Source organism: Chroicocephalus ridibundus, chromosome 1, assembly GCF_963924245.1.
Source record: "Chroicocephalus ridibundus chromosome 1, bChrRid1.1, whole genome shotgun sequence".
Classification (NCBI taxonomy): Eukaryota; Metazoa; Chordata; class Aves; order Charadriiformes; family Laridae; genus Chroicocephalus; species Chroicocephalus ridibundus.
This window is the reverse complement of record NC_086284.1, coordinates 141,419,276-141,435,929: the sequence shown is the minus strand read 5'-3', so window position 1 is coordinate 141,435,929 and position 16,654 is coordinate 141,419,276. Positions and strand designations below refer to the sequence as shown.

Sequence of the window (16,654 nt, the reverse complement as noted above, 5' to 3'; positions counted from 1 at the left end):
AGTCCCTCTGTGTTCCAGAATTTCGTTCATCAGTGATGAAGATGAGAAGTACTTTTGTCAAGTATTAGGATTAGATCCAGCAAGGATTTATGCATGTAAAAAAGGTGGGTGCTGCAGTGCCTGTGGCCTGTACACCTGAGCACAGGGACGGTTGGCACCTGAAAGTGTCTGTGGGAATGGGGGCTCCTTCTTCAGCACTGGGGGAGTTTTTCATGGTCATCTCAAATCTGTCTGTTGATATTTAGCAGTCGCTAAGTGCTAGTGTGAAGCTCCTCTGCTCCCGTGAAGTACACAGGGTAGATCACCGTGTGCCCAGAACAGCGGTTACAGCCCACGGCAGGAAAAGACACACATTTCGAGAGGGCGGGAATTTTTTTCCTAACAGAAAACCCCGAGGAAGCATTTTGGTTTTTTTTTCTTTTTTCTTTACGCTTAGACTTTCGGCTGTGTTGTGCAGGGGGTACCTGGAAAGGTCTGCATGGAGGGTGAGAAACAGGCAGTTGATATGCCCAGTGGCTGCATGCATAAATGCACTGCTACGTTCTGCTATGAAACAGGAAGGTTATTTTTTCAAAGGCACCGAAGAACTGAGGGTTTCTGAGTGTAAAAGGAGCCTTGGATAAGCCCCTGGCTTGAGGCAGCGATCAGATGCAGGAGGTCGAGGGCCCGACTGCAGCTTTGCACCCATGGGAAGTTCTCTTTCCTCGCTCTGTGCCGTAAGTCCTGTGCATACACAGCGCTATAAATAGCTTTTAGCAGGATTGTGACCGTCATTTGAAGAAATGTGACATATTGCAGAGTGCCACATGGCAGTATGCTGTAATAGACTGTGATAATAATGGAAATATAAGCAACTGTGAACAGCCTATAATTTTAGTTGGCGTACTTAATCGATAACATGTTCGCTTCCCCTGGAATGAACCAAAGCCTGCTTTGGAAACAAGGAGGGCTTGGGAAGTTGTTATAATGCATGACAGGGTAATGAGGACAACATCTAGCAAAAAGTTTATTTACTGAAGATAAAAGTGCATCTCCCTGAATTAACTTTGCTCCATATATATTTTATGGATGTGTATGACAACTTTACTTTGCAGGAATCTCTGTATAATAGTAAAACCAGGAATTATGTTGCTCATCAGGAGCTAAATTGTCCCATATATTGTCAGATGGGGTAAATGTTTTCAGGCTGCTATAATTTTCAACATATCCTATTTATTGCTGCAATTATTGTTTCATTGTTAACAATAATTTGGCTCGGGGTTTTGTTGCCAGGTACTTGCTTTGTTTAAACACCAGAAAATACATTCCATTAAAAAAAAAAAAAAAGCCTTTGTATTTCAAAGCATTTGCTTGCAAATTTGACAACGTTTAAAATATCAAAAAGCCTTTTTCTTTTTTTTTCTCCTCCCTTGTCTTGACCTGTTTATGGGGAGGAAACACTAAACCTTGATAAGCTCTTTGAATTACTTTCATGACCTTGTCCTTGCAGCTCTCTCCTGTATTTGTGCAGCCCCCCTGAAAGTGGAGTTTGGGCCATAGCTGGATGTGGCAGGGGTGTGCAAATGAATAAAGGACCCTACTCCCCTTTACACCCACTGTAAGTCCGCTTTTTCTGATCCCGAGGCTGCTGTGGTCTGTGACTTGGGGGGAAAAAAAAGAATTTGCAAGCTCCTCAGGAGCTTTGGAAGCCTCTAATCAAGAGCTATTGTCAGCGCAGACAAACTCAATTTACATCGTTTCCTGGACCCAGCTTTGTGCTTTACCTCTGCAGTGATTTTTGCAAACGCTGTCTCTAGGTTAGTGTGACCTTCCCGCCAGCCTGGCTCACGCCAGCCGATGTGCTGTTCTCCCTGGGGGAGATTTGGGGAAGTTTTGTGTGAGCTGGGCAGGTTTCTTGGTGGCTTTTCTGCAGGGCCAGGACCAGAAGACTAGGGCAGTGATGAGATCTGATGATAGTTAAACTGGTTTGAGGCACAAGTCTTGTGAGGAGTGTCTGAGGGAGCTGAGGGTGTTCAGCCTGGAGAAAAGGAGGCTGAGGGGAGACCTTCTCGCTCTCTACAGCTACCTGAAAGGAGGGGGTAGCCAGGAGGGGTCAGTCTCTTCTCCCAAGGAACAGGTGATGGGACAAGAGGAAAAGGCCTCAAGTTGTGCCAGGGGAGATTTAGGATGGATCTTAGCAAAAATTTCTTCACCGAAAGGGTTGTCAAGCATTGGAACAGGCTGCCCAGGGCAGTGGTGGAGTCACCATCCCTGGAGGTATTTAAAAGCCGGGCAGACGTGGTGCTGAGGGACGTGGGTTAGTGGCGGTTTTGTCAGAGTTAGGTTGATGGTTGGACTCGATGATCTGAAAGGTCCCTTCCAACCTAGATGATTCTATGATTCTATTCTATGATTCTATGATCTTGGCTCCTGGGGAGGGAGGCAAGGACACAGCAATGGGCGCAGCACGTGCTGTGTGAACCATAGCTGGTGATCAGTGTCCAGATTTCAGCCAGGCACATGCACAGTATGCAACCTTGTTCAGCTGCACAGGGGCACCATACGAAGGCACTGTCAGGATCCATATATATCGCTTCATGTCCAGGGTAACACAGTACAGAGACAGGAGAGGGAATACGCTCTCCATAATGATCTGCCTGAGACCAGCTGGAGTGGCAGAGCTTCTCCAAGTTTACCCTGTGGATTAAATGCTGAATACTCAGGAGGTTTCAGCTCACCCAGGGTACCCACAGCGGACAGAGTATCTGCAGCATCTCCAGCTGCGAATTTCCCAACGGTGGGCTGAGTGGCCATAGGCAGCTGGCGGGGACCACTAAGGGTCACTGATTTCCAAATATAATGGTTACTTCCCTTTTCACCACAGTGAATGGCGAGCATACATGGGATGCTACCTGGGCAGCTATGTAGCAAGATCAGCCCAGTCTTCTCAAAGGCCACCTGGCACATCCAACATGTCTGAAGTACAAACAGTCTCAACTGTAAGCAGTTAAGTCCTTCATTGAGCCTTTCACAGTACCCTTCCTGTAATCCTTCCCTGTTGGACTGTGAAGATCTGTTCAGTTCCTCTGACTTTGTCATCACTGGTGCTTAAGCCTCTTCTCCCTCCCCACAGCCTGTCAGTCTGGAAAAGGAAGAAGTGATTGGAAGCGGTTCCTAAAGTGGTTAGTGTGGAAATGGCTGTGCAGAAGCAGGGACCAGCCTGCGTGGGGACGATGGAAAAGACAAGTGGACTCCAACCAGCTTGACTCAGGGAACGGCCACGATGAGTATGAAACCTCCCTGCCTAGAGGCGGCTGCATCACTGATATCTCCTGCCTTATGGAGATACTGTAGAGAGTCCAAGTGTTCAAGAGCTGTCCTGGACCAACAGGCATCCAACCCAGCAGCTCTGCAGGTGGAATAGGCATGGCTGAAGCCAGGAGTAATTTTGGAGGGTAAAGCTCCATATTGCACATCTGCCTTGTGCATCCTGCTCCCTCCCTGCTTCCTTCTCCCTGGTAAGGGCTAAGGAGAAGCAGCAGCAAGAGAGAGACATGCATTTTTCTGTGTGGTGTTTTGGCAGACTTCACACCCAATCAGGCTGTGCATGTCCATGCCACGGTACCTCTCTGCTGGGTTAGATTTCCCACAGCAACCATGAAGCCACTGCGAACGCTTGTGCATGTAGCTTGCAACTTGAGAGGAGTAAAAGCAGGTACTCATGCCTTGCCTGAGACAAAGTTATGCCAGACATGGTGAAATACCACAACAAACAGTATCTATGCCAGTGCAGACCTGCCCTTAACATGATGTGAAATCATGGCATAATGTTTTTTGTAGGAGCAAAAGATAAATTTTAGGGGGAGGACGATGACAGACCTTTATGAATTTATGAAACTTGCAACCTATAGTCCAGCTGAAATGGGGACTGACTTTATTTTAGATTTGCTGTTGGAAGAGGACACAGGTTTGCAGGGCAGGAGATTAAGTTCCCACAAACTTCTGCTCTTCCCATGGAGCTCAGCATTGTGCAAAACTTCCAGTTGTTGATTATTTCTCACCAGCTGGGTTTATGTGCCTGTTCCAGTCAATTTTTTTAAATGAAAATCATAATTTTTCCATCAGTTACAGAACTAGGGGTAGCATGAAACCATTGGGAATTGAGAATGTTCACAGCATCTCCGACTGTGGTAGGGATGCACAAGGGAATCACAGGGGAATTTCATACTGTGGGAGATGGAATATGTTATTTGGTGAATTGGGAAACTACTTTTGAAAATGCATGTAATTTAATTGTTATAATAAATCTAATTACTATTGTATTAATTGTTCACAGACAAGTATGTTAGATACTGTGCAGATCATGCAGCGAAAACTGATCTACCTGCCAAAGAGCGCACTGCACAAGAACTTTATAGCCCAGAAGAGCAAGAAATAAAGTACCCATCCAGCCCGTTTCAATTTTAACCGCAGTGGTTAAATAATCCAGGAAATGTACACAGCAATCATATTTATTCAAATATTATTTTCAACTTCTGTTTTTGTGGGTTACTACTCTGATGGAAAGCTTAAAGGAAATCCCATTCAGCAAGTCACCTGTTGAATTGCATTACAAAATCACTTGTGTGACTGTTGCTATGTTCCTCACCTAACGTTGCTTGGGAAGCTCACACCACCGGTGACTATTGTGCAAGTTTTCCTTGACAAAAAGAAGCTTAAAATGAGGGGAAGTTCACGTGGGATTTAGTTTTCTTAAAGCTATTTCAATTATCTATTAGCAATTAGCTGTAATTTAGCTGCCATGTGAGACTTTTAATGCGAGCAGGGAAGATGCAGTCAGTAGCCTGGCTCAGACAAGTGTCCAGATCAAGCTGGTAAATCAAGGGATCGGTTGAGCTGAAATGGGGTCCTGAGCCCCTGGGCTGGGGCATGGGAGGAGCAGTCATGATGAATTCACAAACTCTGTCATGGTCCTACACAGAGTTTGTGAATTTAACTGTCCCGAAATGTTCTGTGCCTACCGACATTCCACTGATGTTCTGCTTTTACTGACAGCAACTAAACACGGGTAAGGAAGCAGGTACCCTAAGTTAAACAAAGCAGTCCTAGACCACCACAAACCTAAAGCAGGGGTGCAAGCTCAACCAAAAGCAGAGACCCAAAGCATCACTAGGAGCAATTACTGGAAGTATTTATTGGCATACTGACAAGGCAGTTTACAGTGACAGCAAAACGGACTTGTCGCCCTTTTTGGCACTTCATGCGGACTCTTTCAACTGGACTTTTGACACATGGTGGGAAATAGGTCCCTACCCTGGCAATCTGAACCATGTCCTCGGTTCCTTACAAGGTGCTTCCCCTTCTGTTCCTATGCTTTCTTGGGGAACTACGATGGGGAATGAAGATATACTCTGGTCCAGTTTCTCGTCTCACCTATTTCTTTCCCTCCAAAGAAGTACAACTTCTGGATAAATACCAAGTGTGTTTACAGCAATTTGAAATTTTTTCTTCCCAGTTCTTTGAAGATCAACATGCCAAACTCTTCATCTTCTCTGTGAGCTTCTCTGAGCTTAATGTGGCATTCTGTTTCCAAACTAGAACATTTTCCTAGCTTAAAAAGCCTGTCTTCTAGTTCACATTTTTGAAGACAGTAATCACCCTTTGTAAATCATGTATCTTGGGAAGCAGTCATTGTACAGGTATCTGCTGAACCTGAGAGTGAACAGACAGAAACAAACCACAGAGCTTCCAGGTGAGCCTCCCGTGCCCCCACTGCCCATTTTGAGGGCATCATACCAAGAATTTAAACAGTTTAATTCAGGGTGCTATGCTATTTAGTCCTAGTGCATCTATCCCATGGACTGTTAAACTATCCTTGCCCACACAAGTCGCTTGATAAAATAGCTGTGCTGGAAACAAGAAAAGCTTTTTTTAACCCTGCACAGGCAAACAGACAAATACCACAAGCACCTCACTTTAAGCAGTCTTAGAACCCTTTCCATGCTAGACAGACATGTTTCTCCCCTTCCAAATCCAGTTGACTTTGTCAGCCCTCCCAAAACAACAGTTGTGCGTGATTCAGTCTGGGAGCTTTCCTATTGCTGCCACATATTCAGGGAAGTTTGGGGTAGCTGCAGTCATGTTTCTAGATCAGTCCAGAGGGATAGAGAAGAACATCTGTAATCTGTCCCACTCTGTATGCCCCATAACAGCAGTGCCATTCACCAGAAGACCTAGTCATTATCTGCCTTCCTGGTTTACAAAGCTCCCATTTATTTCCTTGGACATTACACACCAATCACATTTGAAAACCCCATGGAAAAAGAAGAGGAAGGAAGTCAAAACACCTTATGAAATCTCATCCACTTACCACAAAGACAAACAAAGTTCTTAGACAAAGAATTAGCGAGTTCCATAGAGAAGAGGAAAAAACACACTATTGTAAAAATTGCATTTTCACTAAGATCTTCACATCCATGTAACAATGTTTTTAGCTGCCTTAAAAAATTATGTTTTGCAATCGTGAAGAGTTCTCGAGAAAAGTATTAATTGCCATGTCCTTCAGCAGTTTCCACAATGAAACTGTATTACCAAGAAGCAACTTCTGTTCTTTGCAACTGCCGTTGTATCATTGTTTCCTCTCTCGGTACTGCCACTTCTTAACCAATTACCTCTTTCTCATGGAGTCACTATTACTCCCCGTATCGCTTCGCTTGGAGAAGTTTGGATATGATCCTCGTCACAGCACATCTTGCCACTGTGGACCTCCTACAACAATGACTTTCAGTATTCCAAATTCCAGCTTCTCATGGAGGAAGTCTGTATCTGCACAGCCAGCTCTTCCCTAGTAAGAGCTTGTCTTGGGATTAAACTGACCAATGGTGCAAAGCCAGTTCCTGCGTGAGGAGCACTTTCTGGTAGAGATGAAGGCTGAATCTATATGGACACAGTCTCCGTCATTTGTTATATTGACATGAAATCTAAAAAGCCAAGAGAAAAATAAAAGTCAGAGCAGAATTTTGGTCTAAATATTATAACACCTATTTCTTAATCTTTGTAAAATTGGGTCTTAAAGACTGCAGAGAACAAACTAGAGAATGATTTTAAATGACCCCTGCTTCTCATTGAAAGGATCAGAGTTCACATGCATGTGAAACACATGGCAATACTCTGATGCACCTACTATTAAAACAAGCTGCCTTGATCCCCACAGAGAGGTACCACGTGTACTTGTACTTCACAGTCTACAACGTGTTGTGAGCATAGAAGGCACAATTCTTCAGAGAAGGAGAGAGTGGGTCCCAGCAGGACCCATGGCAGCAGTACTCCTCCAGTACAGAATGGAGCCCTACCACCTCTTCCCACCAATTTTGCTGAGTCTCTGCAGAATACACAGGATGTGGCTGCAAAGAAAGCCCGTCTCCAGGATGTGGCTAAAAACGATGCTTTCTGAGGCACAATCCCCCAGCCCAGTGGCCTTCCAACATGGTCCTGAGTGTCTCAGTTGGTCTTAGGAAGCCCTGTCTACACTAGCTGAGTGTTGAACCCTGCGAGGCCAACAGGGCAAGCTAATTCAAACAAATTATAATGTCTAACATCAGTAATTCTTCCTAATAGGACAAATGTTATCCATCTCGTATAGTGGGATTGTACAGAAACAAGTTACTCTAGGCATAACCCAACAGCTGCTATGTAACCACATGAAAAAGCAGGCAATGATGCCCCTTCCATACTTCTCTGGGGACATAACTAGTTTTATTAGCATAGTATTAATGTTTTTACAGCCATTTGACAGCCCTCATTTGCTAAGATACACCAGTTTATCTACAGTGGAATAGGTAACACAGAATAACTTTTCTACTTGGACGAAAAAGCTACTGAGTCTCCTCCCGCATAATGTATTTGAAAGAAAACTCACAAGTTCGTGTCAAATGACTCTCCATTCACCCAGAAGAATTTGTTTCCTTTCCTGCGCAGCCCAATCCAGAAGTCTGTTATTCGTATTCGATACATTATAAAGTTCTAGACAAAACACAGAATAAAATGACAAATGGCCGTTAGATTTTTTTATGATGATGATTATATAGCTTTTTGTATAAAAACTGCGCAGATATAAACTGTGTCACAGAATATACAATGGTGGACTTTTTTTTTTCCACAGGTCACTGATGTTTTACTGCTGAATTTGATTAGATGAAATACTAAAGGAAGCCTTAGATCCATTACTAATAGTCAGTGAGGTCCCAGCTATTTAGTTGGTAGTCATGCAGAGTGTTACTGACCATTCACCTATACCCTGTCCCACCCCATAATTAAAAACATCCACGTATGTCATTAGATACACCATATCACATCACACACTAGTACAATGGTTTCACTGTATCACCAGGAAAATGACATTTCAGTACAAGGACATGTATTTAGCGGGGGGACAGTGCCTGACTCAGCACAGGTTGCCTTGATTGCGTTACATCACCATAATTCCTTGGATGTCACTTACGTTGCGCCTCTATCAAATTTAAAATCCCCCAATTTTCACACTTTTACTCTTGACGCTAATAGTATCATAAGCGCGTGAGTCTGTTCTGTGTCCTGTTCCTCATATTCCTGACTGTAAAGCCAGCTGGGCCTACCTAAACTCAAACTCCAGGACATTCGAGGGCACACATGTAGTTTACCATCTGCAGTATGAATAACATAAAGACTTTCTCAATTATTTCCTTATGATCCTATAATCATCTCTGAAAACACATTTGCTGTAGTGCAATTTTCTTTTGCATTTCTCAGCCATACAGAACACTCTGAATCGGTAGGACACTACAGGAGATTTAAAAAGCAAAGCAAAAAAAAAAATGGTTTGAAAACAACAAAACACACAGGTAGGAACTACTGCATGAACCAGGTATTTTCAATACCATGAGTCTCAGCATCATATAACCACAGCTGGTCTTCGCCTTTTGTGGAAACAAAGAAATTGGCTATTTTGCACAGAACTAACAACACATTTCTGTTCCTCAGTTGGCCACTAAACCATTTGTAAAGAAAGCACCCTTTAAAAGAACCATGTCCTTAAACTGTATCAAGAAGACAAAACATATAGATATGCACTAGTGGTCTGTAAACTCAAAATTAGTTTAGAGGTTATATTTAGTGTGGGAATTGCTGTTTACTGTATTTTGGGTACCCTGGGGAGGAAATGAACATCAAGAGGGTGTGAGGGGAGAGGACAGGATAAATTGCCTAACTTAAAATGCACATATAAATTGCCAGTTCAAAAAAAACCCCAACACACCTTCTTTATTAGTAATTGGGATTCACAACTCCATGGTCATATTCTTTCAGGCTTTACTTTTAATCTATACTTTTAATTTCTGCAATACCCTCTAAGGTAATAATAGAATTTCTACAGCGGATTTTGGTGAGCAGACCACGTCGCACTGAAGTAGGAAGTGTGAAGTGAATAGGAAGTTCTTTACAATGTGGGTGGTGAGGCACTGGAACAGGTTGCCCAGAGAGGTGGTGGAGGCCCCATCCCTGGAGACATTCAAGGCCAGGCTTGATGAGGCTCTGAGCAACCTGATCTAGTTGAAGAAGATCCTGCTTATTGCAGGGAGGTTGGACTAGATGAGCTTTAAAGGTCCCTTCCAACTCAATACATTCTATGATTCTATGAACTCTGTAGGTTGTACCGACTCACGGCTCTGAGCAACCTGATCTAGTGGGAGGTGTCCCTGCCCATGGCAGGAGGGTTGTAACTTGATGATCTTTAAGGTCCCTTCCAACCCTAACAATTCTATGATTCTATGACTCACAGCTAACAAGTCCGCCACACAGTATGCTGGGTTTCAAGCTATACAAGGGAACAAGTGAGGGAGTTACAGAAACTGTTAGGGCAGCAGATATAACACTGAATTCAAGGCGCTGGACATCTTACCAGCTCTTGGTGGTTGCCAATCACTGCAAGGGAAGCTCCGTAGTTAGAGCAGGCCTCCTGACTGGAATTCCAATCTGCCGGGGATCTGCTGTCTGAATGATAGTAACACTTCTTCCTGTAGTACAGCCAGTCATCAGGGCACGGCTCCAGCTGTGGTAACTTAGGTGGATCTTTTGTTCAAATGAAGAAATGAAGAGAGTGTTACTTACTCATCATTACCTATTTAAAATACAACCATATACACATTTACACATTCTGGACCTTCTTCTTCTACCTTAAAAATATCTGCAACTTGCACTGAATTAATCAGGAGATGGGTGAACACAATACAACTGAAGGATTCTGCTCAGTCTTAGTTTTTCTAGTTATACCGGCTACAGCGTGTCCAGTAATCTCTGATTATATGCTCACATGCTGGGCACGTGCCAGCAGACAGACTCCAGCAGGTGCAAAGTGCAAAGCTACAACTGCACCAGGGACACCACGGGCGAGAACATCAGGGCAGAAGGCTGTCTCTGACAAAGAGTGCTGATATAGACACTAGTTATCTACTGTGAAGCAGCTAAAATTTGACCTGAAACAGGTTCTGGTTCAATGTACTCAGTCATAACTCTCTAGGCCAGAACCATCAAATTAAAAAGTCAGTACTGCCTCCCTAACTCCGCTTACGCTTTGCCACTCCTCAGCATTTTGCTATGCTGCAGTACAAGGAAGTCCTGCAAACAGTTTAAAAAATTAAACTAAGGACCAGCTCGTAACACAATTTAGTTTCATTTTCCTTTGTGGGATTCTAATCTTTCTGCTGCCATGACAGGGTGTGTGAGAGAGCTGAAAGCCAGTGAAAATACCTCTCACCCCTCAGCAATGAAGAGACAATGTAACTAAAGGGAGAATTTCTCTTTCCAGAGCTAATTTTTTTTTAAATAGGTTTGCTTACATAGAGTAATCCATGTTAAGAGTAAAATCACAGCAACAGTGATGAGAATTCCCACAATTCTTTTCCAGAAAGAGAAGTGAGAAAACATATCTAAGGAGAGAAAGAAATATTAACGCATGTCAAGGAATAAACAGCATGTGTAAGGAACTGAAAACTCAGGTCAAAAAAAACCCCCATGCAGATATATTTACTTCATTAAGATGTTCCAAACCCTTGCAACTACCCCGGAAACGACTGGGTACTGCAGCGCGTCGGTACCTCTAAAACTGACCGCATTTTCAAGTGTATTAAATTGCGCAATCCCACAGAAATATCCTCGCAGAATACAGTTCCCCGAGCGCTAAATGCCCACGGTACCGCCCTCAGGGGGGAAGGGCGGTCCCCTGCCCACCCCACCTCACCCCTCTCTTCCCGGGCACGGCTGGGACTTCGCCGCAGGTACCGTCCCGGCTCGCCCGTCTGTCTCACCCGGCCACACTTGGCGTCTCCAGTCCGTCGCCGGCTTCCCCTTCGGCATCGGCCCCCTCACCACAACCACCGACCGGCGGGACGTGGGCGACCCGTCCCCGGGCAACAGCCGGGCCAGCAGCGGGTCAGAGGAGATCCGCCGCCGGAGCCGCCGGAGCCGCCGCAGGGCATCCCGGCGCCAGGACGGGGAGAACGAGACCTCGCTGCCGCCTGGCTCCTCCATCGCCGCCGCGGGGCGGAAGCCCCCTCGCTGCCTCTTCTTTTCAGCCACGGGAGGCGCCCGAGGCGCAGCACAGCGCGGCGCGGAGGAGGATCCTGGTCCCGGCGGCGGCACGGCGGACGGCGGCGGCGGCGGCGGCGGCGGTAAGGGGCGGGTGGGGGCCCGGGCAGAGCCCGCTAGAGCCATCGGGGAGCGGGGTAGGGAAGAGCCAAGCGGGCAGCGAGGCCCGGGGCGGGCGGGTGGCGATGGCCGGTCTCGCACCCACGTGGCGGCCGTCGTGGGCCGCCGCTTCACCGCACGCAGGGGGCGGCGGGGGCCGGCAAGCGGAAACCCCCCGCCGGCGGCGCCGGGAGAAGGTATGGGGTGCTGCTGCTGCTGCTAGGGCTCAGGCCGGGGGCCCGCGTGCACCCCCCGACAAAGCCAAATCAGAAGCGAAGGTGGCGCTGAAGAGGAGGAAAATGGGGATGGCTCGCAGTATCAAAAGAAGCGTGGCCAGCAGGTCGAGGGAGATGATTCTGCCCCTCTATTCTGCTCTGGTGAGACCCCACCTGCAGTACTGCGTCCAGCTGTGTGGCCCCCAACATAAGGAGGACATGGACCTGTTGGAGCGGGTCCAGAGGAGGGCCATGAAGATGATAGAGGGCTGGAGCACCTCTGCTATGGGGACAGGCTGAGAGAGTTGGGGTTGTTCAGCCTGGAGAAGAGAAGGCCCCAGGGGGACCTTATACTTTACAGTGCCTGAAGGGGGCCTGCAAGAAAGCTGTGGAGGGACTTTTTACAAGGGCATGTAGTGATAGAATGAGGGCTAATGGCTTCAAACTGGAAGAGGGTAGATGTAGTTTCGATATCAGGAAGAAATTCTTTACTCTGAGGGTGGTGAGACACTGGAACAGGTTGCCCAGGGAAGCTGTGGATGCCCCATCCCTGGAAGTGTTCAAGGCCAGGCTGGGTGGGGCTTTGAGCAGCCTGGTCTAGTGGGAGGTGTCCCTGCCCACGGCAGGGGGGTTGGAACTAGGTGATCTTGAAGGTCCCTTCCAACCTAAACCATTCTATGACTAATGAGGAGGAGAATGTGTTTGTTTAAAGCAGGTGTGGCCTGGATCTCCGTGGTTTGCTTGCAGTTGTCTTGTGGCCTAGAACAAACAAAGCTCCTGCTGGTGTTTCTTCCAAAGGAAATAGTGATTCAATCTTCAATTTTCCAAACCTTCTTTGAAATGCACCTGCCTTCAACAAGTGCCTTGTGTTACAGAGCTCACCTGTACCTCAGCTGTCTGTGCTGCTCACTGTTACATCCCAAAAGCCAAGGGTAGGGGAGAAGCTTTTTCTCTAGTGTGGACAAGAAGGTTTAGGAGAAACTCCTCTGTGGCTGGAGTCAGAACCAGTGCATTTCCTGTGCAGTAACAAAGTGTAGCGTGCTCAGTGGAGGGAAGAGGCCCAGTCCATGAGCAAACATGGTGAAAGAATACCTTACTGGAGAATGTGATTCCAAGCCTTAGTTTCTTCCTGCTTCACGTAGAGCAAGCACAAGTGGAGTCTGAGTCTTAGAGATATTTAGGCACCTAACTACCATTACGAATTTGTGAACTTGAGGAGGCCTCTTATTTATGTTAAGTGGTACATGCCTAATAATAACAGTAATGAAAGTAAGGATATTGAAGTCTTTTTTCTAAAGAGGAGTAGGGTTGGTTTTTTTTCCCTATTATAACCTAACTCATGAAGATGAATTGACATTTCTGCATGGACACAATGATGTTTATAGCTGCATATTCTTCTCTGGACGACTTTTTCTGTTAAATTTATGGAATTGAAAGTGGAATTTAAGGAAAACGGTGAGAAAACCCACTTCTTGGAGTGAGCAGAAAAGAACACGGTGAACCTGCAGACCAGGTTCTGCCTCACTTGGGAAATTGCCCAAACTTTTCGCATGCAGACAAAACTGCTTTAAACTGCCTAGTGGTGAAGCAGAAAACTCTGGGTTTTTTTCCTTTCCTTGCTGCCTGGATATGCCCTATCCCTTCCCTGTCACATTGTTCCCATCTGCTCTGTCCTTCCCTTACCCTCCATTACAGTCCTTATTGCCCCCCTCCCTGGGAAGGAGGATATTTGCAATGTATCTGAGGCCCACCTTCTTTTGGTGGGCCTCAAATATGTTGCACAAGCTCCTTATTTTGTATTTGTTTCCTCATTTCTCTGTCCACCCTCCCCTCATCCTCTCAGGTACAGGCAATAACTAAGGCAGCTTTGAGATTTCTACTGTTTCCACTCATTTATAGACATTAGGGGAAGCACTCATTAAACATAACTTCTTTGTTTCCCAGCTGTAGATGGAGCCTGAAGATGAACAGGAGGCTGAGGCCACCTGGACGGCACAAGCACCTTTTGTGAATGTAGACTCTACTAATGTCAAACCAGATGCCAAACAAGAAGTGACAGCCTGTTCATGGGTGCGGAAGGCAGGGAGGCGCTGTAAAGAGTGCTTCTCGCGGAGAATATGTAAGACTTTTTTCTTTTGTGTTTGGTAAGACACCTTCCTGCAGGAAGTTGAAGTCTAGCTCCGAATCTAGTTCCAGGTCTCCTGGCTTGGACAAGACAAAGCCTGTGAATTTACTTCTAGGCAAAGCTGTAGTCATAAAAATTAACTGTTACGTTTGATCCAAGTGTGGACTGTTTATGTTTGATTCTTTTATGTGAAAACAGGCATTTACCTGTGTGAAATATTCTTGGGTAAGATGCAGAAAGTGAAGACAAACCTCATTAGAGAAAATAATTTGTGCCTTTGCAACAGATGAGCTTGCACATCTGCATTGAAGTTTGTGTGTGAAGGTGGGCTTGTGACAAAGAGAAAATACATTTGATTCAAGACTGCAGCCATACTCTGAACGTCAGCCTTTAATGTTTCAGTTGTGTGAGAGCATTCTCCTGTTTTCCAAACATGGGTGTAGCTTGCTTGGCGTCAGTGATGACCTGCGAGTTCTCAGCCTCCAGCAATTATTGCTAAGAGGTCTGCAAAATATAGAGGCGATAGTAAACTTGGGACTGGATCCTTGCTATACAAGGGTCTGCACTTCTGTGGAAAACTTTAGGGTGTATACAGATAAAAAAAAAAAGCCAATTCGGTGATAGTTGGTCATTTTATCAAATGGTCCAGTTATATAAATGTCAATTTATATATGTTTATATATGTGTATATAATGTTTGACTTCAGTAGTGCTTTGTATTTACATACTTAGAGCTTAAGTGAAAGGCTATCCCTACTGCTGTCTCACTTAATACTGAAATATAGTCTGAGCCTAAGTGCTCATGTATACAACACCATTAATGATCCTCTTTTTCACAGCCTGTGGGCTATGTGTATCTTTGGGATTTCTGCCGGTGGTGGTGACCATTGTGTTTGGTAAGTTTTTGGAACATTTTCCATTTGAGATATATCTCCTCTGACTACTGGGCTCCAGGATCACAGCAGTCAAGCACAACAACATTAGTACTGCACAGTCAAAAAACCTGGGACTTCCATTACTACTTCAGTTGTTTTGATGTCAGTCTAAGGTTGAATAACGTCCAGGCAGAATTTAAAAGGAAACAGAATTCTCCCCATGGATAAAAATCCAGATGATGCAGCTGTAAACTTTTTTTTTTCTTTTTGCTGCATCCTTACTACTCTTAAGAGTGTAGCTTCTTGCCTGGCCATCCATATGGTGTATGCATGTCTGGTCTTTGCTTATCACCAGTAACTCACTTGATTATACCTTAGTGCACAAAGTCAGCATCGCATCTCCCGGCATAGACTCCAGGCTTACTGTGTGGGCTGCTTGTATATCTGGTCTCGAGGGCTTCTTTATTGTCACACGTGGAAGGCAACTACGTAATACAGCCAGCTTATCTTTTCACAAATGTGGGAGTCATTCTGTCTTTCATTTTTTAAAAATTCTTTTGTGTATTTTTAAGTAGAAGTCAGGCCTACCTCCCACTGGCACAGTGGAGGCCAGATGTGCTCCCACTGTCCCATGCAGAACTCTTCTATGGGATCAAAGGCTGTGCTGCCTGCAGCATTACCTGAGGTATCCAAGTCACTGGTTACCTGTGAATCTCAGTGGAGCCTCCGCAGCCCCGTCTGCACAGGGAGCTCTCGAATCTCTGCATTAAGTATATCTTCAGTCTGCCCCCTGCAACAACATGAGGTATAGTAGTGCAGTCCTCTGCACATATGTGGAAATGAATGGAAGATGATAGTGACATCTGTCCCTGTTGATTTTCCTTTGCTTTGTTAGGCTTTTATTTAAATGGAATCAGTCACATTTTCTTGGAGGGGGTGAAGGCAGCACTCACAGGTGACTTGCTAAGGGGTCTCCAATTTGTATATAGCAAAGAGAGTAGCTGATTAGAAAGGCAAAGAGCAAGTGTGATGACAGCAGGATGCAGAGTCTGGGAGATCAATTCACTTCCTGCAAGGCCCTCTACTTACATAACGGACAGGTACTTTCACTTCAATATTATCCATCTGCAAGCTTAAGCAGTGGAAGAATGCTTAAGCCTGGGTGCTTTGGGTGCTGCAAAAGGTCTGGATTCGATCCCAGCAGGATGACCCAGGAAATACACTTTATACACTGGGTGAGCCCGGCTGTGTTACAACAGACACCGTGCTGCGCAGAAAAGGTCACTGTAACCATTCAGTAACGATCAGGGCAGATTGTTTTTGTTTGGAAAATAGAAATAAAGGGAAATGCAAATGAGTTCACTTCATTGCATGAAATTAAACTCTGAAATGAAACATGCTAGTGAATCCTATCATCCTCACAGAGCTACTGTGACAGAAAGAAGTTGAAGAGAGGGCATCAAAATGTGCTAGGGAACAACTCCAAAGAACCATTGTCCAAACCATTATCTCCAAATAATAATACTTTTTACCTCTTCATTAACAGACAAATTTCATTAGCATCCTATCAACACCTAATTTACCTGCCTTCACACATATTTATCAAACAGTTAGAGGTCTGATAGAAGATCAAAGTAACTTGTCTTCATGAAATACCTCACCAGTTGTAGATATTCAATTATTCATTACTGAAAATGAATTTGATCAATAAATTAACAGTATGAGGTTTATTACTCTAGTACT

The 16,654-nt window shown here is 45.1% G+C and overlaps 1 protein-coding gene and 1 long non-coding RNA gene across 2 annotated transcripts; one reads left to right on the top strand and one right to left on the bottom strand.

Moving 5' to 3' along the window:
- Positions 1–4,528: 4,528 nt before the first annotated feature.
- Positions 4,529–11,663, bottom strand: LOC134525402 (C-type lectin domain family 2 member B-like). Its single transcript, XM_063356246.1, has 5 exons — positions 11,319–11,663; positions 10,851–10,940; positions 9,914–10,083; positions 7,898–8,001; positions 4,529–6,959 (listed from the first exon to the last, which is right to left on the bottom strand). Exons 1-5 carry the CDS (start codon positions 11,539–11,541, stop codon positions 6,824–6,826), a joined length of 723 nt encoding a protein of 240 aa, XP_063212316.1. The 5' UTR covers positions 11,542–11,663; the 3' UTR covers positions 4,529–6,823.
- A 3-nt stretch (positions 11,664–11,666) lies between these two features.
- LOC134525413 (uncharacterized) lies at positions 11,667–16,606 on the top strand. Its single transcript, XR_010073764.1, has 3 exons — positions 11,667–11,681; positions 13,857–14,031; positions 14,876–16,606. It is a non-coding gene; the product is annotated as an uncharacterized LOC134525413 (long non-coding RNA).
- The last annotated feature ends 48 nt before the right edge of the window (positions 16,607–16,654 follow it).